The sequence below is a fragment of the Cupressus sempervirens genome, chromosome 6 (genome assembly GCF_028749045.1).
Source record: "Cupressus sempervirens isolate cs-2001-9-10 chromosome 6, ASM2874904v1, whole genome shotgun sequence".
Lineage (NCBI taxonomy): Eukaryota > Viridiplantae > Streptophyta > Pinopsida > Cupressales > Cupressaceae > Cupressus > Cupressus sempervirens.
In genome coordinates this window covers 545,628,419-545,655,975 of record NC_143123.1, presented here as the reverse complement: position 1 = coordinate 545,655,975, position 27,557 = coordinate 545,628,419, and the positions used below count along the sequence as shown (strand labels likewise).

At 36.5% G+C, this 27,557-nt stretch overlaps 1 protein-coding gene across 3 annotated transcripts in view; it reads left to right on the top strand.

Annotated features, from left to right (window-relative positions):
- LOC149553405 (spatacsin carboxy-terminus protein) overlaps positions 1 to 27,557 on the top strand; it is a 185,624-nt gene that overhangs the window by 152,817 nt on the left and 5,250 nt on the right. For all 3 annotated transcript variants that reach the window (XM_089788869.1, XM_089788870.1, XM_089788871.1), the window contains 5 exons: positions 25,311 to 25,427; positions 25,549 to 25,670; positions 25,791 to 26,580; positions 26,796 to 27,050; positions 27,159 to 27,344. In XM_089788869.1, the coding sequence (XP_089644995.1) occupies positions 25,311 to 25,427; positions 25,549 to 25,670; positions 25,791 to 26,580; positions 26,796 to 27,050; positions 27,159 to 27,344 (1,470 nt within the window). The remainder of the gene's footprint in view (positions 1 to 25,310; positions 25,428 to 25,548; positions 25,671 to 25,790; positions 26,581 to 26,795; positions 27,051 to 27,158; positions 27,345 to 27,557) is intronic.

Sequence of the window (27,557 nt, the reverse complement as noted above, 5' to 3'; positions counted from 1 at the left end):
GTGACCACCTGTACCACATTCTCACTACCCACCATCTCTATTGCCTCAATGAGAATTCTAGAAATGAATTGTGAATCCTTAACTTGTCCTTCATAATCAATAGGCCTCAAAAACATTGCCCCTTTGGACATTGCAATCACATTTATCAATGGTCGGTTTCTTGAGTCTTTCCATCCATCAGACACAATAGTTATGCCGGAAGTTTTCCAAGATGTCTTAATTGGTTGAAGAGCTTTGTCTATAGAAATCTTTTCTTTTTGCAAAAGAGTAGTACGCTTCTTTTCAAACCTAGGGCTAATGTAATCAGTTGGTGCTCTAAGGATGGCTGCAACCATTTCCTTCCAATATGGCGATCTTACCAAATTGAAAAGAAGACCATTGGCATAAAGGCGATGTGCAATTGCTTCATCAGCAATCTCTCTTGCCTCCATTTTGAATACTTGATCCAACGAACCTCTTTTGCAGGTAATAACTTCTACTTCATCGTTTCCCACTTCCAAGAATGGATGTTTGGAGGATGCAACATGATCGGTGGGCACATTCACTTTTCTCTTTGTAGATGAATGTTTGTACAAACTTGTTTTTGGTTTGCTCACTAAAGGATCAACAACCTCTTGTTCTTTTATGAATCTGGCTATCTGTGCATCGCTCAACCTTTTTCCATCTTTACTTCCCTTGCATAATGCTATTCCTTTACCAGCAGTGCCCATAAAATGAGCTTTGACCCAATAATATGAGCTATTGAATGGTTTACTATGACATACATTGCATTTCCAAATGTATGACCCATCTCCAGAAACCTGTGATGATCTTGTGGTGTGTCTCCATAATGGAGATGCCACATCAATATTGAAGTTATCACTTCATTTAGCTTGCCATGCTGCTGAACTTTGACTATCAATAGTGGCCATTCTTGCACAATAGAAACTATAAATTTAATAAGAAAATAGTAAAAAAATTAACTGAGAAATGTTTAAAAAACTATGAACATGAAACATACCAGTGCAAATATACAATACAAAAATACTAAAAAAAGATGGCTACACTTATTCCTTCTTTCATTTCTTTAAAAAAAAATGAAAAATCTTTAAAAATTCATGAAGATCTAAATAAAATCACTAAAAAAGCTCATGAAATGGATCAAATGCTTACCTTAGATGCTTAATTGTCCTTTGTGGAAGCTCAATAGACACCCTACAAATGATCCTTTTCAAAACTAATGACCTTGTTTTCAAAATGCCACAATGGAGACCAAATGAGAAGAGAGAACAATTGCAAACAAAATGGGAAGAATGGGCAATGAATGGCCTTTTTTAGGGCCATTTTAGGGTTGTGAGGCAAATAGGAGAAAAATATTATAAAAATACATATTAAGCACATGTTTTACTAAGTCACTTAACTGATTAGCTACTCAAAGCATCCAGATGCTCATGGGATGTGCTTGGATGCTCAACTAATGCTCTTCGGATGCTCTCCCAAGCATCCTGTGCGCATTTGTAGGAGAAGGGCGTGCTTCTTGGCGATATCCCCCACGCATCCTCCTGCATCCGCGCACCAGAACGCCTCCGCATCTGCATCCCCCTCTTTCCCAGACACATTGGTAACTTAGCTAATAACCATTTGCAAGCATCTATGTTGATGCATGGCATCAGTTCAATACTATTAAATACTTGAAATCATGATTTATATGACTCTGTTTTACTGGTGAAAATATATACATATATATACCTATATACACATATATGATTTTATATATATATATATATATATATATAGAGAGAGAGAGAGAGAGAGAGAGAGAGAGAGAGAGAGAGAGAGAGAGAGCTTCATTAATATCGAGCTCTTGTCTTAGAAAGACTGTTGTTATTGGGGCTTTGTATTTATCTATTCTGCTGCCGATTGCAAGGGAAACAGATTATATTTGTCATGGTGGAACTAATGATTAGTTATGCCCAGGGAAAGGCATGGCCCTACGTGGCCTTTGGCCACGTAGAGTCATGTCTCTACGGGGACATGACTCCATATATATATATATATATATATATATATATATATATATATATATATATATATATATATGATGCTGAGCAGTCGTTGGGAAACATATCAATAACAAGCTATATACAGTCCCAACGATTGCTCTCCCTACAGGTTAAATAAAGTCAAGTTCATCGATCCTCCATTGGCGTTCAAGGTTGAAGATTATATCACACAGATTGCTGTTCAAAGTGAAAGATCTGCATCATTCAAACAACGACATCAGTCTGAGATACAAGCAAGGTAATCTGCATTTGCATAGTCTGCTATAATAGTTTATCTCTGTCAAAGATCCTTACATTTAACATGGTATCAGAGCCTTCCTGATAGAAAATTCTATTATTCAGAATTAAAACTAAAATCTCAGTTTTATCAATATTAGAACTTTTTCCTCAAATTCAAAATTGTTAATCACGTAAGATTAGAGGACAGACTTGAGGGAGTATCAAACTTTTCATCATGGAAAATTCGAGTCATGATAATACTAAGAGAAATGGAATTAGAAGAGTACATAGAATTAAACAAATCTATTCTTCAAAATGATCCAGATGAAATGACATGGAAAAGACAACAACAAGACCAAGAAAATTATTATAGACTCTGTGAAGGATCATATTCTTCCTTCTATATGCACTCTTAAAACTGCATTTGAGATGTTCTCTACTATTAAAAATACCTTTGAAATCAATAATACTAGTAGATTGCTAACTTTAAAGCAAGATCTCCTATACATAAAAATGAATAACGAGGAGTCAATTACATCTTATTTTCTAAGAATCTCTGAGTTAAAAGATCAACTTGCAACAATTGGAAGCCAGGTTGATGACAAAGAACTCAACATGATAGCCTTAAGAGGACTTCCACTATCTTGGGAAACCTTCATTCGAGGTCTGAGCTCCTGACCTGAGCTTCTTAAATTTGAATTACTCAAAAATGAATGCACCCAAGAAGAATTGAGATTAGTTTCAAGAGGATTAAACATAAATCAAGAGAGAGATTTAAGCTCTTCATGCAAATTCAAACAAGAAAGGAAAATTCAAACGTAATAAAAAGGAATTTAACAAACCTTATAAGAAACAATATTGGTCAAAAGTAAAATGCTTCAAATGTGACAAAATTGGTCACTCTCACAACTTCTGCCTTGAACGAAAAAGGATTCAAGCAGCACTAGCAGAAGTCAAAGAAGAAAACAAAGAAAACCTTGCATTTTATCTAGCCCTCTCAAGTGAATTAAACTCAAATAAAAAAACTTGGATTATAGATAGTGGAGCATCTCGTCATATAACAGGTTTTAGAGATAAATTTAAAAGCTTCTCAGAATACTCCTCAGAGGAAGTAACCATTGGAGATAATTCTACTCATCCGATTAAAGGTATTGGGTCTTGCTCAATTCATCTAAATTCAGGAATTACTCTCCAACTTAAAAATGTTTTATCCGTACTTAGTATAAAAAGAAATTTGGTCTCTATTTCTGGTCTTGTTGATCAAGGATTCAGAATCACCTTTCAAGAGGACAAAGTTCTATCTTGGCCAAAGAACTCTAACATTAAGAAAGCTATATCTATTAGATTTAGAGACAAAAGTTTATATAAACTTTGTAATCAACAAAATTCAGCCCTAAGTCATGAAACTTCAAATTTTACCGAAATTTGGCATAGGAGACTAGGCCACCTTCATTTCCGTGCATTATCATCAGTGGGAAAAATTGTAAAAGGATTACCTAGTCTCAAAACTGATCGCTTAGGCATTTGCAAAGGATGTGCCCTAGGCAAAAACACTAAGCAATCCTTTCTTAAAAGCATTCACAAATCAAAATCTGTACTTGAACTTATTCACACCAACCTATGTGGTCCTATGTTTGTACCTTCCCTAAATGGGTGCCTCTATTATGTAATTTTTTTTATGACTATTCTAGAAGAACTTGGATCTACTTCCTCAAACAAAAGGAATCAATTGAAGTATTATCAAAATTCAAAGAATTTAAAGCTATAGTTGAAAACCAGTTAGGATAGAAAATAAAAATTCTATGATCAGACAATGGAGGTGAATACATCTCTGAAATTTTCAAAGATTTTTGCATTACTGTTGGGATTAAGAGGGAGTTTTTTGTGCCTTATAATCCTCAACAAAATGCGGTTGCAGAGCGTAAAAATGGATCAATTATTGAATCAGCCAGAGCAATGACGCACGACCAAAATCTTCATACTCCTTTTTGGGCCGAAGCATCTAACACTGCGGTTTACATTCAAAATAGATGTCCTCACTCAGTATTAGAAAACATCACTCTTGAAGAAGCATTTATAGGTATCAAACTAGATCTAAGTCACCTAAGAATATTTGGGTGTCTTGTTTATATTCATATTCCTAAAGAGAAAAGAACAAAACTAGAACCATCTAGAAAGAAGGGAATACTCATTGGATACAGTGAAACAATCAAAAGCTATAGGATCTATGTTTTGGGTCAAAGAACAATTGAGATTAGTAGAGATGTTAAATTTGAAGAAGACATTGCCTTCAATCTTTCTAAGAATGTTGATGGATTATATATAGAATCTGTCACTGAAATAGATGAAGATCACCCAGTAGAAAATGAGAGGGAGAATGCTACTAAATCTCCTTTACCTACTATTTCAAATCCTAAGAATATTGAAAATGCTAACAATAAAAAGAGGCCACTTTGGACTAGGAAAATGATGGAAGAAAATCATGTTGAACCTGATGAAGTAATCAGAGAAAGCAAGAGAACAAGAAATTAGTCATGTTATGTGACACTTTTAACTGAACTTATCAAAACAGAACCTTCAAATGTTGAAGAAGCCTTATCAAGCAAACCTTGGAAAAAAGCAATGATTGAAGAATATAATTCTATACTAAAAAATGATGTATGGGTTGTTGTACCCAAACCTAAAAACAAATCAGTTGTTTCTTCTAAGTGGCTTTACAAAATCAAGCATTCTCTTGACGACAGCATTGAAAAATGCAAAGCCAGATTTGTAGCACGCAGTTTCTCACAGAAAGAAGGTATTGATTATGAAGGAACATTTGCCCCAATTGCTAAATACAACTTTGTCAGGACTATCTTGGCTATTGCAACATGTAAAGGATGGAAAGTCCATCAAATGGATTTTAAAACAACATTCTTAAATGGTGAAATTGAAGAAGAAGTTTATATTGAGCAACTAGAAGGGTTCATCACTCATGACAGAAATTCTCAAGTGTGTAAGTTAAATAAAGCACTATTTGGTCTTAAACAAGCTCCCAAAGCATGGTATGAAAGGATAGACAACTATCTACCAAAGCTAGGGTATTCTAAGAATGAAGCTGATCCTAACTCATACTTAAAAATAGATGGCGATGACATGATTATTCTTATGTTATATGTTGATGATTTGTTGATAACAGGTGAAGAACATCTTATAAGCAAGCGCAAACAAGAATTGACAAAAGAGTTTGATATGGAAGATCTAGGTCTTCTCCACTACTTTCTAGGACTAGAAGTCTGGCAAAAGGGGAACTACATTTTCCTAAATCAGGGAAAGTATACTATTGATATTTTGATGAAATTTGGAATGATGGATTGTAAACTAGGTACTACTTCTATGGACATCAACCTACATAAGCTGAAGGATGATATGATTAAATCTGAATCTACGAATCCTACTCACTATAGGCAGATCATTGGATCCTTAATGTATTTGGTGAATACTCGTACGGATATATGTTATGCTACTAACATCTTAAGTCAATTCATGTGTAGAAGATACACCTAATGGCAGCTAAATATATCTTAAAATATCTAAGAGGTACTATTGGCATGGGAATCAGATATGGTCAAGTCAAAATCATTCTTCATGGATATTTAGATTCTAATTGCATAGGCAACTCTACTAAACGTAAAAGTACTTCTGGATGTTGCTTCAGTCTTGGATCTGGGATGATTTCTTGGTTTAGCAGAAAACAATCCTCAATTACATTAAGCTCTACTGAAGCAGAATATATAGCCTCTTCCTTGGGAGCTGGAGAAGCTGTATGGTTACGAAAGTTACTAGTTGATTTTTTTAAGAAGCCTCTATAGCCCACTGTCATTCATTGTGATAATCAGAGTTGTATCAAGCTTTCAGCTAATCCAGTTTTTCACAATCTGTCTAAGCATATTGAAATTCCTTATCATTACATTAGAGATATAATAGATCGAGGTGTATTCAAACTGGAGTACATCAGCACTAATGAGAAAACATCAGATGTCTTTACCAAGTCTCTTGCTAAAGTGAAGTTGGAATACTTCAGAAGAAAACTTGGTATGATTAAATTGTAATGTTGAAACTTGAATATAAATATAAATTTATGTGTTTATGCTTCTATGGTTGTTTAGTTGCATCAGATATGTAATGAAAGGTGACGATCTTTCATGGATATATATATTTAGAAGGTAATCTTTGTAAGGTGACGATCTTGCAAAGATAAGCCTGTTATTATGACTGTTTTGTTCTGGATATGCCGGAAGTCATTGATAACAAATGCATTATGATTACTCTAGATATTGTTTCAGACAATTAGAGATCATAATATATGTTATGATATTGTTCATAACATGGTGATTAAAATTATTTGACAAGTCACTATTTCAGAGTGTTAAAGTCAAATAATGTGTTATGTACAGATATTCTATATTCTGGTACTTCTTAAAGAGCTTATTACTTTTCCCTTGCTAAGAGGGAGTGTTGATGTATAGCATCAGTTGAAGTAATATTAAGTACTTGAAATCATCATTTATATGAACTCTATTTTACTGGTGAAAAAAAAAATAAAAATATATATATACATATAATTGTTCACAAAATAACTTCATCAATATCGGGTTCATGTCTTAGAAAGACTACTGTTATTGGGGCTTTGTATTTATCTGTTCTGCCACCGATTGCAAAGGAAACAAATTACATTTGTTATGGTGGGACTAATGATTAGTTATGCCCACGTAGAGGCATGACCCTACGTGGCCAAAAGTCATGTCTCTAAACGGACATGACTCTCCATTACAATATATATATATATATATATATATATATATATATATATATATGATGAAGAGAAGTCATTGGAAAATATATCAATAACAAGGCATATACAGTCCCAACAATTCCTCTCCCTGCAGGTTAAATAAAATTGATTTCAGCGGTCCTCCATTGGCGTTCAAGGTTGAAGATTATATCACACAGACTGCTATTCAAAGTGAAAGATCTGCATCATTCAAACAACGCCATTAGTCTGAGATACAAGTAAGGTAATCTGCATTTGTATGGTCTGCTATAGTAGTTTATCTCTATCAGAGATCCTTACATTTTACAAACTAAACTAAATTTGGATCCATTACAGACAAGCAAAAGTAATCTGAAAATAAAGGACAGCGGGATAAAGGTTTCTTGCAAAGTGCTTGACAGAATGCCAAACATCCAAAAGTGAAGTAATTTGGTGTTTGCTGGAGTCAGAACCAGTTGGGGTTCTTATACCATTAAACGTGAGCAGCAATAGTCATAATGATGATGAATGGCAAGAGGAAGAAGTTGGAATTGGGGGTGGTAGTGGAAGTGTTGGGAGTGACGTAAGAGATGAACCAAATAAATTTGAAATACCTTCAGCTGTCCTGAAAAAGTGTGCACAAGTCCCTTTTAACCCTAAAAGACCTCTACTTTGCCTTGTTCATCCTATAAATGTCAAAAAGAAACATTTGGCTAGAAATAGGGTGTAAAAATGTCATGTATGCGAAGATGAAATCAGACAGAGCTATACATGGGTGTGGTCTCATTTCTTGAGTGTTACGAGTAAAGAAGCGATATATTATGAAAATTTAGAAGAGGATGCAAAATTATAGTATTATAGATTATGCATGAGAGCTGTATACAGGTCTAAAGGTTTTCCCTTTGTAATGCCTCAACTCTCTCAATCATCTACTCATATTCTTCACTCTATTTCATCTAGTGCTAGCTCTTTTCATAGGTCGGGAGCCAAAAAAATAATCAAAAGGGAAAAAGGAGGATAGTGATCATAGGCAGCCAGGGTCGGTTACATATTTGTTCAATATAGAGGAACGGGAGTTGACAAAGTGTTCCATTGCTGATTTCTTTTTTGCCCATGCCATCCCATTTTTGTCTATTCTCCTCTTTTGAAGAAAATAATGAAAGCCATAGCTAATAAGGGTCCTTTTGTACCCATATAGATCATAAATTACACACTACCCTTCTTGATAAAGCATGTTACAAGGTGAGTTTGGGATGGAGGATATGAGACATACTTGGATGGAGAGTGGTGGTTGTTCCATTGTGATGAATGGGTGGACTGATATTAGACATCCACTAGTCATCGACATCATTGTCACATGTGGAGTTGGCTCTTATTTTCCCAAAGTTGTTTATTGTTTAGGAAAACACTTGGATGTAAATATTTCAGTTTGGCATTGTATGGGAGGCCATAGAGGAGGTTAGGCCCTCAAATGTATTTCAAGATGTTTGGGATTGCACTACCTGTTTTTTTTATGTGTTTTCCAAATTAGTGACCTCTCTTGCATTTATATTGATGAGGCGAGGAGAGACATGTTCCTTTATGGGACATGTCTATTCATTATTATTAATATAATGAAAAATGATTATGTATGTATGTATGTGTGTGTGTATAATATATATATATATATACAGTTACATATAAAATCTTTGATTCATTATCTCACATACACATATATCTTCAATTTAGTCTCATGGGATTTATTAGACTGAGCCTACAAAAACATTAACACTCCCTCTTAGCTAGGGAAGATAAACACAAAATATGATATTACCTCAGCTTAATATCAAGAATGAACATGTTTAAGAATATCCTTGATCAGAGGATATTCACTATTAGATATCATCTCATGATATCAGGAGTAATGGCCTCAGAATATCAAGTCGCATGATATTCACCAAATACTCAAATGTTCATAAGGTATGTGCACACGTATTCTCAATAATACTTACCATAGGAACATTATATTCAAAGTCTTTTTAAGGAAATTAATCCACCATGCAAGATGTAATCTATCATGATTTGCTTAGACATCATAAGATATCCATTATAATAGAAGGTTAGACTATCGCAGGATCGTGACCTTACTAAAGAAACCACAAAGTCATATAGTAACTCACATGGCATTTGCCATACCTCAACACAGAGGGTGGAACCAAGGGATTTCACCTCGAACTTCTCTCATAGAGAAAAAATCATTAAGCATATATCAATCTGTTGATCTTTTCATCTAAGATTGCTTATGATAAACTGTCAAACTCCCTCTGAATCTCATATGAATCTTCTGAGCTCCTCGTCCAAACTTACCTCTGATGAAGTGTTAGACTCCCTCTGAATCTGATATCAATCTTCTTTTTCTTGCATGAACATCTTTGGAGGAACAAAGAGAAGATAAGATTAAAAAATTAATGTCCAACAAGAGACCAACAAGGAAAATTGCTCTTATAGTACATATAGAAATACAAATAAGAGGTTGACCACAAAAATAATAACAATACAAAAGATATATAACAAAAAACATTTATCTCATTATTTTGGAGCAAATATCCAATGACATCCTTCATGATGTGAGTCCTTTCTACATTTATGTAGAAGTCTTATTTGTAGTTTCTTCTAGCATTTGCTCACTGCCATTTTGCACATGACTTGAAGTCATATTTATCTCTTAAACATTATAACATATCACTTCTCAAATATAAGAAGTCATGTCCCTTCAGAAATAAATTACACCCTTTCTTTAATCATAATTGCACCAACTTATGTCAATTCTTGCAATTAACAAATTCTTCTCAACATTGTTATTATGAATCATTCTCCAAAATTCAGACGACACTTTCAATCTCCAAACTCTTCATGGCATTCTTATCCCGCACCTTGTCTTGTTCCTATGTAGTTGGAGACCACTTAATAATGTTTTCTAACTCTCCCTGCTGCATCAGATGCTTATGCAGTATAAATTTCAAATGAATGGTTGACTTTGACCCTTCTCTGTATTGTCATTTTCTCCTTCAAATTAATTCTCTGTGGTAGTTTGATAACCTGTGAAAATGTTTATTCAATAGTACCCCTGATCTATAACCCTCTATTGGGTGTGAGATTATTTTTATTAAGTATATGAGACAAGTGGCTTCCTCTGCTGAACTATATCCTCTTGTTTGATTATAATCCTTTGTTGTAAGGTATACCGAGTGGGTGAAGGTTTATAATTTTCAATAGCTAAGTCCACTATTCGATTTGATGCATTGACAACTTATGAAGAAATGAATTCTTTCTCTTGTCTTTCATAAATACTCCTAATTGTTCCCTTAATTTTGTTGTCTTTAAACTTCATGTATTTTCCTATATATATTCATTCCTTCATTATTCCCCCTTTTTGCTACTACCAAAAAATTGAGTGCTTGTCTTTGTAGAACTGATATTCCTTTACTGGGGGTGTAGGTTTGCAATCTCTGCTTAGTCTCATTTCATATTCATATTAAAATATCGATTCCTCTAACATAAGCTCTCTATTGTCACGGTTCCTTTATGTTTCTTCACACATCATTATTGTGAAAAGTTATAGTATCCATCTACAAAGTATTTTATTATTCTATTCTAGCCCCATTATCATTTTCTTTCCTTCTTTAGGCAATCTAGGTCCATTCTCTGATGAAGTCCAACGACTATTTATTGACAATCTTTAATTCCTTTTCTATTCCTCTCGGTCAGTCATTGTTTACTCTAGCTATTTATTCAATGTCGTTTTTGTATTCTTCTCCATTAAGTATTTGTTATCTGAATATTCCTCCCAAACTTTGCTCTTTGGATCTACCTTCTAGTTTGTACTACTAATTTGAAGGAACATTATCATTTGTCATTGTAGTTACATTATCAAGGAGTATCTAATTTGTTGGAAAGATTTGCCATATGAAGATGCCACTTGGGAGTGCGAATCAATCCTGCAGCATCCTGTATTGGGATTGCTTGAGGGCAAGCAATCTTGGGAAGGGAGGACTGTAATGTCCCCTTCTCTACACTAGGCTTTTTGGCGCCTTTTTGGTTTCTCTTTCCATCCTGATAGGCTAATGGCATTAATCTGGAGGATGCTAGCTAGTCACAAGCTTCTATTTGATTTCATTGGGGAGATATTTAAGTTGTGTAGCTTTTTATAGTTAAGTCACTTAATTTTATAAAGTTGATTTATGAAGTCACTTTATGACTTAAAGTCATTTTATAACAAAAGCAACTTAAGTGAGTAAAAGACGAAAATGATTTTTATCCCACATTGCCTAGTTGTTTGTATTTCCCCTCATATCGAGGTTATAAAAGCAAGGAGCTTCATTGGGATTGGCACCATGAAGTATAATATTGTTTTAAAAAAACGTCAAGGTTGCTTAAATGTGACTGGTTCCTCTTGAGGAGGAAATCCCTTAAGGAAAGTGTGAGGAGTTGGACGTAGCCCTAGTTGCTCCTTGGAGATTTCTTTCTTATAAGAATGTTGGGGAGGTATATTGCTCATATTGGGTCTGTATTAGGAGTACATTAGCTAAATCAGGTACGCACATGGTGGAGTTTTGTTAGTACAGTAGAAGCCCATTTAAACGATAGGAGTATTGAACGCAACCGTGCAAACCTGTAACATAGGAGTTAGTGGCATTGTGGAATTCTGCTCTTCATCGTAGAGAGAGGATAAGGCAAGGGCTGGTAGTCATCACAAGGGGAGGAATTCGGGTATGATACGAGGGTCACACAGGAAGATTGCGGGTGGTGTTGGCATCAGTGGTAATAGGGAATAACATTAGAATCAAACGTAGAGGAGAGTCTACAGGAAACTAGGTCACCACAGGTCAGGATTTGCTGGGCTGATCAGACAACATGAACAGTGTGGCATAGGGAATTTGAACGATAGTAATCGCGGGTGTTAGGAGTTTAAGTGTCCATGACTGCAGATATGTTCCCACGGTCCTATCAAGTGGACGCTAAAGATGCTCGACGACAGTGAATAACAAGGGGCCCTCATTGGACGCGGTGTTCACACTAGACCAGGTCATGCGAACTGCCATCCCCCTCACGAAAAATGCCATGTTCCATTCCATTTTATGGTATGTTGGTTTTGTGTAAACTTTGTGGATTTAGTTCATGCATTTGACTATGTTTGGAGTTGTACGAAATTTCTTTGCAATCTCTCATGAATAATAACATTGGTACATGTTGCCTTCCATAATGTGAGAGATACAATGCCGTGTTATAACTCTCATTACCATTTTTATATGTTATATGTATTGTTGAATTAGTGCATTGTGTTTCATCTCAAGTTTGGATTCTTACAGTGGTATCAAAGCCACAAGACTTGCCAACTTGTGGGTAAGTTATTGAGTTGTAGGCTGGTTTAAACGACAAACATGTTAGATAGGCATTAATAGGAAACCAAACAATTTTAGTCACATCCGACCTAAACAGGCACGATCTTTAGACCAGATTGATATTGAGGACAGTTACTCAGTTGATGAGGAGCTAACCTTTGAGACAAGCATACAAGGTGAATAGGTTGAATAGGTTGCACAGGTACAGGACACTCAAATGGCTCATGATGCGAATGAACAAGAACGGGAAGTGAGGGAAACTTTCCAGGCTATTAGAGATGGACAAAATAATATTGCTATTGCACTTCAGTAGCTTACAAGTGCTATGCAGCAGCTAGCTCTGACTCACAGGAGAGCACCGAGTCATCACAGTGGAGGTGGTAGTGTGGTAGGATCACCTTGGGCTGCTAGGGTCCCCACATAGAACACTGGTAGGCCATTAATGCCCATTTTATCTAAGAATAATACAGAGGAAGAGGTAGCACAACGCGCGGCAATAGGCTTACTTCCGGATAATGTTATGGCTATGTACGATGAATGGGATCTGTTCCCTAATCAGTTTAAATAGAATTTGACCTTTGTTCAATACATGAATAATAAAAGGGAGACAGAGAGACTACAACAGGTGAGGAGGCCTAGGGCACAAAATAGGGATTTGAAGCACGCCATGAACAAGTTATCCCTCCCCACTTTTGATGATAGTAGTAGGACATCCGCTAGAGCTTGGATTCACAAGCTAGACACCTACCTGACACTTAAGCCCATGTCAGAGACAAAAACCATTATATTCGCCACAATGCATTTAGAGGGAGCAACATATGATTGGTGGCATCATGGGCTAGTCACCCAAGATCATGGTCTCATTACATCTTAGGAGACTTTTAGCTCTAAGCTGATCACCCGTTTTGACAGGAAGGACATTGAGGTCTACTACAGGGATTTGGCGCAGTTGCGACAGGGTGGATCTCTAGATGACTTCATTGATGAATTTTTGTGAATTTCGGTTATGGTTCTGGATGACAGAACAACGTAAGGTCATGCTTTTCATTGAGGGCTTACAGGAAAAATTTAGAGGTTTGGTCAAGGTCCTTAAACCAAACACATTGGATGATGCTATTAAGATCGCACATGATCTAGACTCACTTTCTTCGATACTATAGCCTCCTAAGAAACCTTAAAAGGGATCTACTTCGTTCCAAAAGAACAAGAATCAGCACAAGACTTCCCCTCCCAGATTGGACTTTGAGACATAAAATGAACTTAAGAAGAAGAAGCTATGCTTCACCTATAGGGAGCCAAGGACATCGGATCACAGATGTCTTGGCAAAGATAAAATACATTATGCTAAGGTTCTTTCGAAAGAGGAGGATGAGTAGCAAGGGGGCAGCAATGAGGAAGAAAGTGAGGAGCAACCTCATAAAGAGAGGAAGAAGGAATCTACGCCAGGACAATCCCCTATCATAGCTTCCCTTTCTAGTGATCCCACAGGTCACCCCTTTTGCTTGAAGGGTATAGTTAGAGGGCAGCGTATTGTGTGTCTTTTAGATACAAATGTATCACATAACTTCATAAGCACGTGTTGGGTTTCAAAGAGAATGTTACAATTGATGACATACCCGAGTTCAAAGTTAGAGTGGAAGGAGGCGATAGATTGAGGTGCACAAGGAAAGTCCCAGGGCTTTCGATTCACTTTGATGACTTTCTTCTAGATGCATATTTTTATGTTGTTGATTTGGATGGATTAGACGTCATGTTGGGAAGACAGTTGATCATAATAAGATGTAGCTAGAATTCTTACAAGATGATCGACAGGTGAATCTCAAGGCCATGCTAGAGGGTGAACCTAGAGTGATTTCAACAAGATGGAGGCTAGTATGAGGCATGATGACATGGAGTGGGCAGCACACTGTTTCATTTCTTCTAAGGCTACATTAGGTTTAGGACAACAACTTCATGTTGACATTCAACCGGTGCTTGATAAGCACAAGAGGGTTTTTGAGGACATACCGCCGGGTGTTCCCCCAGAGAGAGGGTTTGAGCATATCATTGAGTTAGAGGAGGGCACCAAACCCATCATTACTACTTCTTATCGTCATCCTAGGCACTATAAAGAGGAAATAGAAAGGGCAATTAAGGAACTCTTGGACATGGGACACATCAGATCTAGCTCCAACCCTTTTACTTCTTCGTTAGTTTCGGTGAAGAAGGATGGAACTCTTCGCATGTGTATTGATTACCGCGCTGTCAACAAGAGGACCATTAAGAACAAGTACTCTATTCCTCGCATTGATGAGTTAATAGATGAGTTACATGGGGCAGTCTATTTCTCAAAGATAGATCTTAGATCTGGATACCATCAGATACGGATTCGTGAGGAGGATGTACATAAGACAACTTTCCGATGCCACTATGGACACTATGAGTTCTTGGTTATGCCATTTGGGCTCACCAATGTGCCAACCACATTTCGGTCATGTATGAACCATATTTTTAGAAAACAGTTGCGCAAGAGTGTGTTGGTATTCTTTGATGATATCCTGGTTTTCAATAGAACTTGGGAGGAGCATTTGCAACACCTAGATGAGGTACTTAGCATTATGGAGGAGCATTCATTGTTTGTGAAGGAATTGAAGTGTGAGTTTGGATTGACTGAGATTTTTTACCTTGGACATTTGATTGGTGCAGATGGGGTGAAGGTACACCAGAAAAAGATACAAGCAATCCTAGATTGGCCACCTCTGAGGAACGTATCAGATTTGAGGAGCTTTCTCGATCTTTGCTCTTATTACAGGAGGTTTGCTAGAGGCTTCTCTCAGACAACAGTTCCCCTCATCGATCTTACATGGAAAGGGGCATTTAGGTGGACAAATGGTGTAGAGGTGAGCTTTGATAAGCTCAAGAAGGTGATGAGCACATGCCCGGTTTTGGCACTTCCCGACTTCTCTCGCCCTTTTGTCTTAGAGTGTGATGCTTTAGGGAGCGGAAATGGCGCAATTCTGATGCAGGACAGGCATCCAATAGCTTATGAGAGTCAGAAGCTCAAGGACAGTGAGAGATTGCACTCCACCTATGACAAGGAAATGCTAGCCATTATGCACGCTTTAGCCAAGCTTAGACAGTACTTGGTGGGTGGAAAATTCACGGTTAAGATAGACCACAACAGCTTGGGATATTTCTTAGAACAGAGGGATCTCGACAAAAGACAACAAAAGTGGGTCAACAAGATTCAGGCCTATGATTTTGACATCGAGTATGTTAAGGGTAAGAACAATATAGTTGCTGATGCACTTTCTAGGAGACCTTCAGTAGTAGAGTGTTGCCATTTCAGAGATATCGACAGATTGGAAGTCCCAGATATTGGTTGAGTATTCTAAGAATACTCAAGCTTGTCAGATCATGGATGGGCAGCTCTAGGACAGAAAGTACAAGGTAATCGATGATGTGATTTTTTATAATGATAGGATCTATCTCATGCCAGAGTCTAAGCTCAAGGAAAAAATTATGGAGACTTTTCATGATGCACCATTAGCCGGACACCCAGGTTTCTTCAAAACCTATAGGCAAGTCAGATAAAGGTTTTCATGGAAGGGCCTCAAGGATGATGTCCTTCAAGAATGCTAGACTTGTCAGTAGAACAAGTCGGAGCACGAGTTTCCTACTGGATTATTACAACCTCTCCCTATTCCAGCACAAAAATGGGAGAGTATCTCCATGGACTTCATTACAGGATTGTTGAGAGTGCAGGGTAGAGATTCCATTTTCGTGGTTGTGGATAGATTGACTAAGTTTGCTCACTTTTATGCTATAGCGGCGGATTGGTCGGCCTCTCAAGTAGCTGAGTTATTTTTTCGAGAGGTTTTCTGTCTACATGGTCTCCCTCGGACCAGTGAGCGACAGAGATAACAAATTTCTCAGCACTTTTTGGCAGGAATTATTTAGATTGGTAAGTATGAAATTGACACCCAACATGAGTTACCACCCACAAACAGATGGGCAAACTGAGATAGTAAACAAATGGGTGGAGGGTTATCTCTGGAACTATGTAGCAGGGCAACAAAGAGCTTGGGTTAAATGGTTATATCTAGGGGAGTATTGCTACAACTCCTACCACATGTCCAACTGGATGACACCGTTTCGAGCTCTCTATGGTAGCGAACCACTATTGTTCGTAGATCTGGCTTTATAGGACAGCAGAGCACCGCTAGCTGGAGATTGGATACAGGATCATCATGACATTCTTAGATCTCTTCAGGGGAACATTCTACAACCTCAGAATCAGCAGAAGATGTATGCTGATCGTCATAGGATAGAGTGGAGTTTTGAGTTAGGTGACATGGTTTACCTTTGTCTCCAACCTTACATCCAGAGCTCCTTGAAGAAGAGTGGGTCCGAAAAACTTCAGCCTAGATTTTATGGGCCCTATCGCATTACTCGGAGGGTTGGAGAGGTTGCTTATGAGCTAAGCTTGCTAGATGATAGTAGAATACAAAACGTTTTCCACATGTCTTGCCTCAAGAAGGTGATTGGTCAACATGTAGTGCCTTCCATTGGATTGCCCCCACTTGATGTGGAAGGGAAGATGGTTTTGGTTCCAGCCGAGGTGATTGAGAACAGAGAAAGGAAGTTGCGTAACATGTCCATCAAGGAGTATCTAATTCGTTGGAAAGATTTGCCATATGAAGATGCCACTTGAGAGTGTGAATCAATCCTGCAGCATCCGACATTGAGATTGCTTGAGGGCAAGCAATCTCGGGAAGGGAGGACTGTGATGTCCCCTTCTTTGCGCTAGGCTTTCTAGCGCCTTGTTGGTCTATCTTTCCATCTCGATAGGCTAGCGACATTAATCTGGAGGATGCCAGTCAGTCACAGGATTCTATTTGGTTTCGTTGGGGAGATATTTAAGTTGTAGAGCTTTCTATAGTTAAGTCACTTTATTTTATAAAGTTGCTTTATGACTTAAAGTCATTTTATAACAAAAGTAACTTAAGTGACTAAAAGACGAAAATGGCTTTTATCCCACATTGCCTAGTTGTTTGTATTTCTCCTCATATCGAGGTTATAAAAGCAAGGAGCTTCATTGGGATTAGCGCCATGAAATATAATATTATTTTAATAAAATGTCAAGGCTGCTTAAATGTGACTGGTTTCTCTTAAGGATGAAACCCCTTAAGGCAAGTGTGAAGAGTTGGACGTAGCCCCAACTGCTCCTTGGAGATTTCTTTCTTATAAGAATGGTGTGGAGGTATATTGCTCATATTGGGTCTGTATCAGGAGTACATTAGCTGAATTAGGTACGTACATGGTGGAGTTTTGTTAGTACAGTAGAAGCCCATTCAAATGACAAGAGTATTGAATGTAACAGTGTAGACCCTTATTGTAGGAGTTAGTGGCATTGTGGAATTCTGCTCTTCACTGCAGAGAGAGGATAAGGCAAGGGCCGTTAGTTATTACAAGGGGAAGAATTCGGGTATGATACGAGGGTCACATAGGAAGATTGCGGGTGGTGTTGGCATCAGTGGTAACAGGGAATAACATTAGAATTAGACGTAGAGGAGATCCTAAGGAAACCAGGTCACCACAAGCTAGGATTAGCTAGGTTAATGAAACAACATGAACAGTGTAGCATAGGGAATCTGAATGACAGTAATCGTGGGTGTTAGGAATTTAAGCGTCCATGACTGCAGATATGTTCCCACGGGCTTGTCAAGTGGATGCTAAAGATGCTCAGTGACAATGAATAACAAGGGGCCTTCATTGGACACGGTGTTGACACCAGACCAGGTCATGCGAACTTCCATCCCCCTCACGAAAAATTCCAGATTCCATTCCGTTCTATTACATGTTGGTTTTGTGTAAACTTTGCGGATTTAGTTCATGCATTTGACTATGTTTGGAGTTGTACAAAGTTTCTTTGCAATCTCTCATGAATAATAACATTGGTACATGCTGCCTGTCATAATGTGGGAGATAAAATGCTGAGTTATAACTAGCGTTACCATATCTATATGTTATATGTATTGTTGAATTAGTACATTGTGTTTCATCTCAAGTTTGGATTCTTAAAGATTTTTAATAAATACCTTAGTTATTGATTTGGGTGCGGATGTGAGAATCGGGTGTGCAAATGTGCAATTTTTTTTTCTGGGGGATGCAAATGTGTTTGGATGTGTGTGTGTGTATATATATATTAAAACATTTAATAGTATGGTGCTTCACTAATACATATTCAAATTGAAATTTAAAAATTGAATAAGTCTTATAAGATTATAAACCATATCTTATACGTCTATGTTCATGATTATAATGCAACTCATAAAATCATCACAATTACAAAATCAAAATATAGTTCATGATTCAATGTTCATCAATCCAAATAAGAAGAATATGGATTTGCAAAAAATCCTCATCATCACCAACTCCTCCAGCTGTGGTAAGTTCAAGATCGTTTGAGCTGAAAACGGTTCCACTATTGCTAGATGCACCATGTGTCATGATGTTATCAACATCATCCTTTGTGATTGTAGTAAGATCTTCTATCGTTGCATCCAAGTTTGCACACTCAGGTTCTATATCCCAAAACTTGGCTGCCCTTTTCTTGTAGTGTTCCTCACATGACAAAAGATGCAAATTGGTATGAATGTAAACCAAGTCTTCGACTTTTTAGAGCCCAACTGGTAACGCTACACTGAGTGAATAAAGATGTACTCCAATTCTGTGCAACAACTGAACCTCACGTTTATATGTATTATATGTCCTTTGTGCTTTGATCAAATTCCTCCCTTTATCGTTAAGTACTACCTAATTACTTATTGTTGGAGATATGGTCCTTCCAACTTATTATTTCCATTTTCTTGTCAATTTTCACTGCTTTATCCACCATGTTTTGTAGGATGGGTTATCTATTTATTATCATCATTCCCTCTTCCTTCCACCTTACCCTCTGTAGCTGCTTAATATATGGAGTGTAATCTCAACCTTGCTAAGGTCCACTTAACATTTATAGGCTCCCTTAGTCATAAGTGCAACCTTAGCTTTGTTGTGGTAATGGTTCTATCACAATTATGATTACATTTAGTACCATTGATTTAGATTGATAAAAAATGATTATATATTGATCACTAGATAAGGAGAGATATTATTAATATTAATTGTAAAGATTCATTATGGATATTGTATCTCATAATATTGATTATATTTTGATTAGTAATTAGTGTTATATTAATTTATTATTAATTATGAATTGATTATATTACCAATGTAGACTTAAAATTACTTGAGTCAGCTAATATGTATATACTATATAAGGATATTATTCTTATGATTATTTATTTATTAAATGAGGTTATTATTAATAATATATTCAATTATTTTTTTATACGAAGTTTATTTAACCTCCCATTTCGGGAATCAAACACAAGATCTTGTTGTTACAAAGAACTATAGCCAATGCATATAATATATTCAATTATAAAGATTATTTGGTCATAATGGTTACAATTACATTGAATCATAAGGAGTTTGTGTATTTACTATTACGACAACATTGAAAGACATGTTTAGGAATATATTTGTATTATGTCCACTAATTAGGCTCATGAAAATTCACACCTCTCAAATTTGCTTGTCCCTAAAGCTCTTTTATTATTATTTATTATTATATTTTATTTTAATTTTACTATCTCTCTTCCAGAAGGGGTGGGGGCGGAAGGTCATGATAGTCATGTTGAGAGACTTCATGACAACATCATGTTGAGTGACTCCACGATACAAGCTTATGTTTATTTCACACATGGGAGTAGCTGTAACAAAAAAATTTTCATAACCAATTTAAAACTCCGAATGATCTGATTTAATAACTGATTCCATTTCACATGACAATGACTTCTACTAACCGAATATAACTATGATAAAAGTATTTGTTTCTAATCTAACTGTATTTCATGTTCAGCTGATATAACAAGAACGATATATATATATATTGCTAACAATTTAACCATTTCTAACTGATAACATATTCAGCTGAAAAATAAAGTGACGACTAACTTTCTTAACTGAATTATATCAACTGAAATAAACATTTATTCAATGTTAATGACAATATTTACTCTATCTGAAAAACTAAACTATCTAATTATTCCTACTAAAGGATTAAAAGTAAAAGTGTAAAAGAACATACAATAATAACGGAAGAATCCTTTATCTTGTTGTTCAAGCTTTGGCATTGGTGAAAGGAGAAGCATTGATATAGGCTTAACCTCCCAACCTCGGACCATACTTATCTCCACACATCCTAACTTATTAGAACGACCCTCCCTACCTCGTGATCGGGCTTGGGATGTTCTTCAGTCTAGCCATCTGAGCTATCAGGTGATTTGAGTGCCCAATCAGTTATACCTATATAACTGACATCTGCGAACAAACAAGTGATCTTAAGATTGGCACATATGCCTAAAACTACCTTGGCCAAGGATTTCAGTTGTGTTCATGAACCCAATCACCACCACTCGACTTGACAACAGATTCCATTACCAGGACATGCATGAGCTATTAATTATTCATTATTTAGATAATCAGATCTGATTTCATTATTGGTTCTTGCAAGATTATTTCCACCTCTTCACCATTCTATGGCTTCTATGCCAGGTGAATCCTAGGTGCTTGATAGATTATGATCATCCTGTTACTATTTGCACCTCTTCACCATTCCATGGCTTCTTTGCTGGTGAATTCCTCAGTGTTTGTAACATTATGAGCATTCTGATATTATTTACACCTCTTCACCAATTCTATGGCGTCATGCCGGTGAATTCCTCGGTGTTATAAATATTCTGATTTTGTTCAGAAAATATGATAACATGGGCATTGATGTTGACTCACACAATCCAACCAAGTTTTCTACAACTACCATTTGAATTCATAAAAGATGTGAATCACAAGGTTACTCGATGAAGATCTTCAATGGTCTCTATGTAATGCAGGGGACCAACAACAAAGTACCATAAATTGATCTCAGTCTACATGCATAGCCGGCTATGGATGGATACTCAAATCAGATTAGAAAGGAGTTATGCACTTGAACATATTTGTTTTGTTCTTAGTCCTATCATATGTACCAATTGTAAACATAAATTATTACTTAGTGAAAATCGAACTATGAATTACAATGCTTCTATGGTATTTCATTCAACCTTGAAATGAGTAGCCGACTACAGTTGGGCTTGTACTTAGAAGAGAAGAAGGTAAAAATAAGACATGTGACCTGTGATTAAAATGTGGCTCTTCTTGCCCCTTGTCGGAACTCTTGTTCACCTGCTAATTTGATACTTGTTCTCAGGCTTCGGTCGCCGGTAGTATTAAGGGAAAGATAGGGAAGTCAGGGTTGAGAAATACTGGAAAGTGTTCGGTTGTGAATGTCCAAACTCAGCTTAGTATGAAATGCAATAGATAAGAGAAAAGGGAGGAAAGAAAGAATGAAAGATGGAAGGAATGAATGATCGTCTAAGTTGATTCATGGCTCCTTTAAAGGTTAGCCGAGTCTCCTTGGCTTCCATCAGTTTTCAAGATGACCATTCGAATACAAACATAAATTCGATTAGAAAAGAAGAGAAATAAAGAGGGAAAAGAAATAAGGAGTTGAAGAGTTATAAACTTTATTTTATTATTATAATATGTTCTTATATATGTTCACATAAGTACATTGATGAGGTGACATCATTAGATTATATTATTATAATTTATTGGTGCCATTTCATTTTTATATTTATGTGTTCATATGTAAGTGTTTATTATAATGATAGGATATAAATTAATAAACAATCTCTAAAGGTATGTATTATATTTTATTTTAAATTATTTTATGTTTTTATTATTTTGTATCCTTAATAACTCACACGTTCCCCTAATGCAACCCGTGGAAAAGTCTTTGTATCCTTTTCAAGGAAGTCTTGGGTCACACCTATCAATCCTGATGACTAAACCAAACGAACATCCCATTCCAATGATCTCGTCCAGTAATGCTTCCCCTCTCTTCAGTCTTCTCTTGCAATCACCCATGTAAAACATTCTCGCAAAAACATTAATTCTGTAGTAATTCAAACAAAATATATTGATCGTTAATTCAAATCAAACAACTACTAATCGTCTAATAATAGTTATAGGTTACTAATAATAGTTATAGGTTACCGGTCATTTCATCAATGTATGTAAATAACTAACTCATTTCACATGATCATGAAAAGAAATAATTCGTTAACAGTTGGTACAACATATATAAATAACTCACTCATTTCACATGATCATGAAAAGAGACAATTCGTTAAACCAACAATTATGATCAAATAAAGTAAAAATAAATTAAAAAATTAGGGCAAGGTTTGGGATGTAACAGTAGCCATGGTGAACATCATGTTGAGAGACTACATGATACGATCACATTGAGCAACTTCATGATAAAGTTCTGTTTTGCTTCATATGGGTATATACTAGTCATTGTGACTGCCATGTTGAGAGACTCCATGCCATGAGTATTTGGAAATGATATCTCCTTTGCTAAGAGGGAGTGTTGAAGTTTGTAGCTTCATGAGATATCAACATACCTGAAATGAATCTTCACCTTCAGGTTGTGCGTATATGATGCTGTTGGTTATTGAAGAACTACATCTCACATCATATATGTGGCACCGCATTCCGAGTATGGAACAGCATATTTGTTGTGGGACTGTCATTGACTCTTACATATGTTGACACTTCATGTATGAGGAAGATTTTCGAAATACAGTTGACATGACTGCTGACTTAGTCTTTCATGTATCTGCAGATGCTTGTGGCCTTTGTCGTAAAATCTGAACAACACATTTATTTGGTGGTTCCTAAAGAATATGTAACTACTTATATTGGGAAACTGTTGTCTCTTTATGTGCAAGTCATTTGATTGCTTTAAACCCTGAAGAGTTTTATTCTTGCGTTATTGTTTTGTAATCTAAGAATCTTATCCTTTCAAAACTGTGGGTTATCGATAAGTCATCGTCATGTATCTGGAGAGTCTCCATGCAGTTGTTGAGAACTTGAGACAGTGAAGGCAATGTAACATCTTCGCTTAGTAACTGTTGCAGGGTGTGGTCAATGTTGCCGTGAATTCTATCTGTAGAGTGCGTTGGATTCATAAACTTATGGAGTCACTTCTTTTGGGCATGATCATTTGAGGATAATGAAGAGGCTTCGACTAGAGCATGTGAAAGGGCACATTCTAGGTGACTCTGTCTGTACATCTGTCATGACAGGCAGAAACTAGATGGACGGTCTTGACTTTGAGGAGTCTCAGAAGTTCTTTATGTGCTACGACAATTAGATTAGGAGAGGTCAATTTGCTTCATATGTAGTGTCTGGAACTCCATTTGCTGACAATGTTGGTTTCAGTTAATATCGTATTCCTGTTCAAAGTCAGGGAGTATTGATCGTTCAGTATTATTAATTCTGAGTTTTCTGCAGACATCAGCAGTTGATGTTTTATGTGTGATTATCATATGTGCTTCATGTGGTGGTCATAGCATTGGTGATTGTGATAACAAGTATTCTGGGTGCTGTATATTACTTGCAGATTATATGTATTATTTGTAAAACGCATTCTACTATTCATTGTTAAGAGTTAACAATCCCTGTTTAGATTTATCTTCTGTTTAAGCTGGAGAGCATTGTACCCAGATTTTGAGCATTCAATAAAGGATCGATTTTTGGTGTGGCTGGGGGTTTCACCCTCTAGTGGAGGGTTTTCCCAGGGTAAATAATTGTCATTTGTTCTTGTGTATTTTCGAGTTTCTGAATATTGTATCTATGTTCTTCTGGTCCTAATTTTAATAAAGAGAGTGCTGCTCAATAAATTGACAAATTGGAAGGGCTTAAAGTTGAAAACAAATGCTGCAATGGATATTAAGTTGGTAGAATGTGGCACAACTTGTGTTCACAATAATAAATAATCAATTATATTTGTTGAAAAAACACATGGTTATGATCCAGAAATCTCCTGATATGGAATACAGAAATAACCTTAATGCAATGAGGAGTAATGATCAGATAATGGAGTGTGTCTGTGATTGAGGAAAGCATAATGTCCCAATAAAGTTAAATCATTTAAGAGAGGTTCTAATGAACACCTAAAATGTGTTTATCCTTGAATTGAGATAGCCAATTTTAAATTTTTAAGCTTGGTTCAAGTCATGTGATCTGGATTTGAGTAAGGATATTGGAAGTCTACATGAAGCTGTCAAGGATATGATTGGTCATATTCATAACAAGAAAAACATTTTAAGATGTAAATTACAGGTGTTAAATAAGCTATGGATCAGTCTGCAATAACAGAAGTCTAAAGGAAGTAGGAAAAAAATATATTGAAGAAACAATTAGAAGCATTGTATGCTGCCTCTTCTGGGAATGATGCAAAAAGGAACCCACAATTGTTTCCAGGATTAGCAGCATCCAATACTATGTATTGTGGAAAACTTCTACCTGCAAATTTGCAGCATATTGATACACACAATATATTTTAAAATGTTGTTACATATGACTGCAAAAACAGAAGTATGTAGGAACGAGCAACAAAATGGGTTGAAGCCTAGCAGATCCCAGCAAGACATCTTGTTGAGATCTTTCTGGAAACTAAAAGCTAATGTAAAACTATTACTGATACAGAAGAAACTTTCTTAGCTGCCTGATCTACAACTGAGATGAATAGTAATGTTTCAATGCTATTATGGTGTCTTAATCTTCAATAATAAACAAATGCCTCTATAATTTGTTTATGCTCTCTCTTTTCATACTTTTTCATAAATTACTTGCAACCTTCTCATGGTTATTATTCATTCGCCAATGGATATTTGGCAGGCTGAAGCAATGGTAGCAGAGTGGAAAGAGTTTCTATGGGATGTTCCAGGAGAACAGGCTGCTCTGTGGAGCCACTGCCAATCTCTTTTTACTGAACACTCATTTCCTCCTTTGCAGGTCAGTGACAAATGATATTTGAAAACAGATTTATTGTCTATGATCACTTGTCAAGCTCTTTGTGGTTTATTTAGAAGTACGAGATATGATCTACCTGTTAAAAGTAAGTTTCCTTGTGCAGGCTGGAATGTTTTTTCTGAAGCATGCAGAGGCTATAGAGAAAGATGTTCCAGCAGTAGAACTGCATGGGATGCTGCTTCTTGCGCTGCAATGGTTAAGTGGAAGCATGACTAAATCAAATCCGTATGTTAGCTTGTTTTCAATTTTTTATTTTCTTTTAAAAATACAATATAGTCATTTTGAGTCTGAAGTTACATTTTTGCTTGCATCTGAAGTTGATTCTTCCTCTCATTACTATTGTAGGGTTTATCCTTTACATCTGCTACGGGAGATAGAAACTAGGGTGTGGCTTCTAGCTGTAGAATCAGAGGTGGAGATAAAGAATGGAAAGGGCATTTTTCAGGTTTCTTTTATTCCAAATGTTTCTTCAAGGTCAAGCCAAGAGAACATCATGGGAAACAATGTCAGTGTCATTGATCAGACTGCAAATATTATTTCCAAAATGGATAGTCATTTGAATGCTATCAGAAGTTCTGAAGATCAAATTGACGAAAAAGAATTGAGCAAGGTACAAAGTCGTAGCCCACAAATACCAGACACTAGTTTCCCAAGTGGGCCTACTAGTGGCTCAAAACTAAAACGGAGGACCAAAGGGCATGTGCATCCCAAGCGAACACTTGTGGACAACACAGAAAAAACTCAAATTGAAACAGAAGATAATCCACCGTCTTCTACAGCACTTCTCAGAAGCAATGAACATGGGGAAGTCTTTCCACTTTTGGAGGAAAACATTAAGCTAGAAGCAACAGTTGCAGGATGGGAAGAAAAGGTCGGAGTAGCAGAACTTGAAAGGTCTGTTTTAGCTCTCCTAGAAGTTGGGCAAATTGCTGCAGCAAAGCAGCTTCAGCAGAAGCTTTCACCGACACATGTGCCTTCAGAGCTTCTACTTGTAGAGGAAGCTCTCAAAATAGCTGAGATATCCAATCCCAATATTCAGGGGTCAATTTCACTGTCAATGGCTGAGCCACCAGCATTTGCATTATTGCAATCTTTGAATCTGATAGAAGATATCAATATTGCTACACCTTTACAGGTAACTTTTTTCTGTTGTTTTCTTGTTGTGTCTAAGTTAATTAATTGGCATTAGAATTCCTCTCTAAGTGGAAGTCAGTGAGTTATTTAAAGAGCAATTTGTCAAAGACCATCATCTACAGTTTCACTATTGCTTAGCCTCTTCACATTTTAAAGATATGTTTGGCAGGATAGAGATTTCTTTTCCTAAACTTTAAGTTGTGATATATGTGACAGGTATTAGAAGCTATAGCAACTAAATGCCGTGAAGGATGCGGAAGGGGTTTATGTAATAGAATCCTTGCAGTGGTAAGGATTGCCAATTTTCTCGAGCTGTCTTTTTCTGAAGCATTCCAAAAGCAGCCAATTGAACTCTTACAGCTTCTTTCCCTCAAAGCCCAAGATTCTCTTGATGAAGCTAGACTTCTTGTTGATACTCACTCAATGCCTGCAGCAAGTATTGCCCGTATACTTGCAGAATCATTCCTAAAGGTTTGAAATCTTAGAAGCATAACCTATATTCCATCAGATTATATTGCTCTCTCTGTTCAAGACCATAATGGTTTTGCATCTTCATGGATGCGTGCCTGTTCTCTGCAGGGCCTTTTGGCAGCTCATCGTGGTGGATACACAGAATCTTCACAAAGGGAGGAAGGGCCTGCTCCTCTTTTATGGAGAGCCTCTGATTTCTTAAAGTGGGCAGAATTGTGCCCATCTGAGCCAGAAGTTGGGCATGCACTGATGCGACTGGTTATAACTGGTCATGATATGCCTCATGCGTGTGAGGTATTTACTTGAGATTCATTCTCTATTTGAAATTAAAGAAACATTATTTCCTGTTTGTTATTGCCAAATGGCCAAGAACATTTGTTTCAGGAACTCAAGTATTGCCATTGTTGGGCAACAAGAAAATCTAAGGTTTAGAGGATTGATATTGAGTTTATCATTGTGGTGTTCATCATGTACTTTTTCATTGTTAGTTTTCAAATCAAAGGGGAT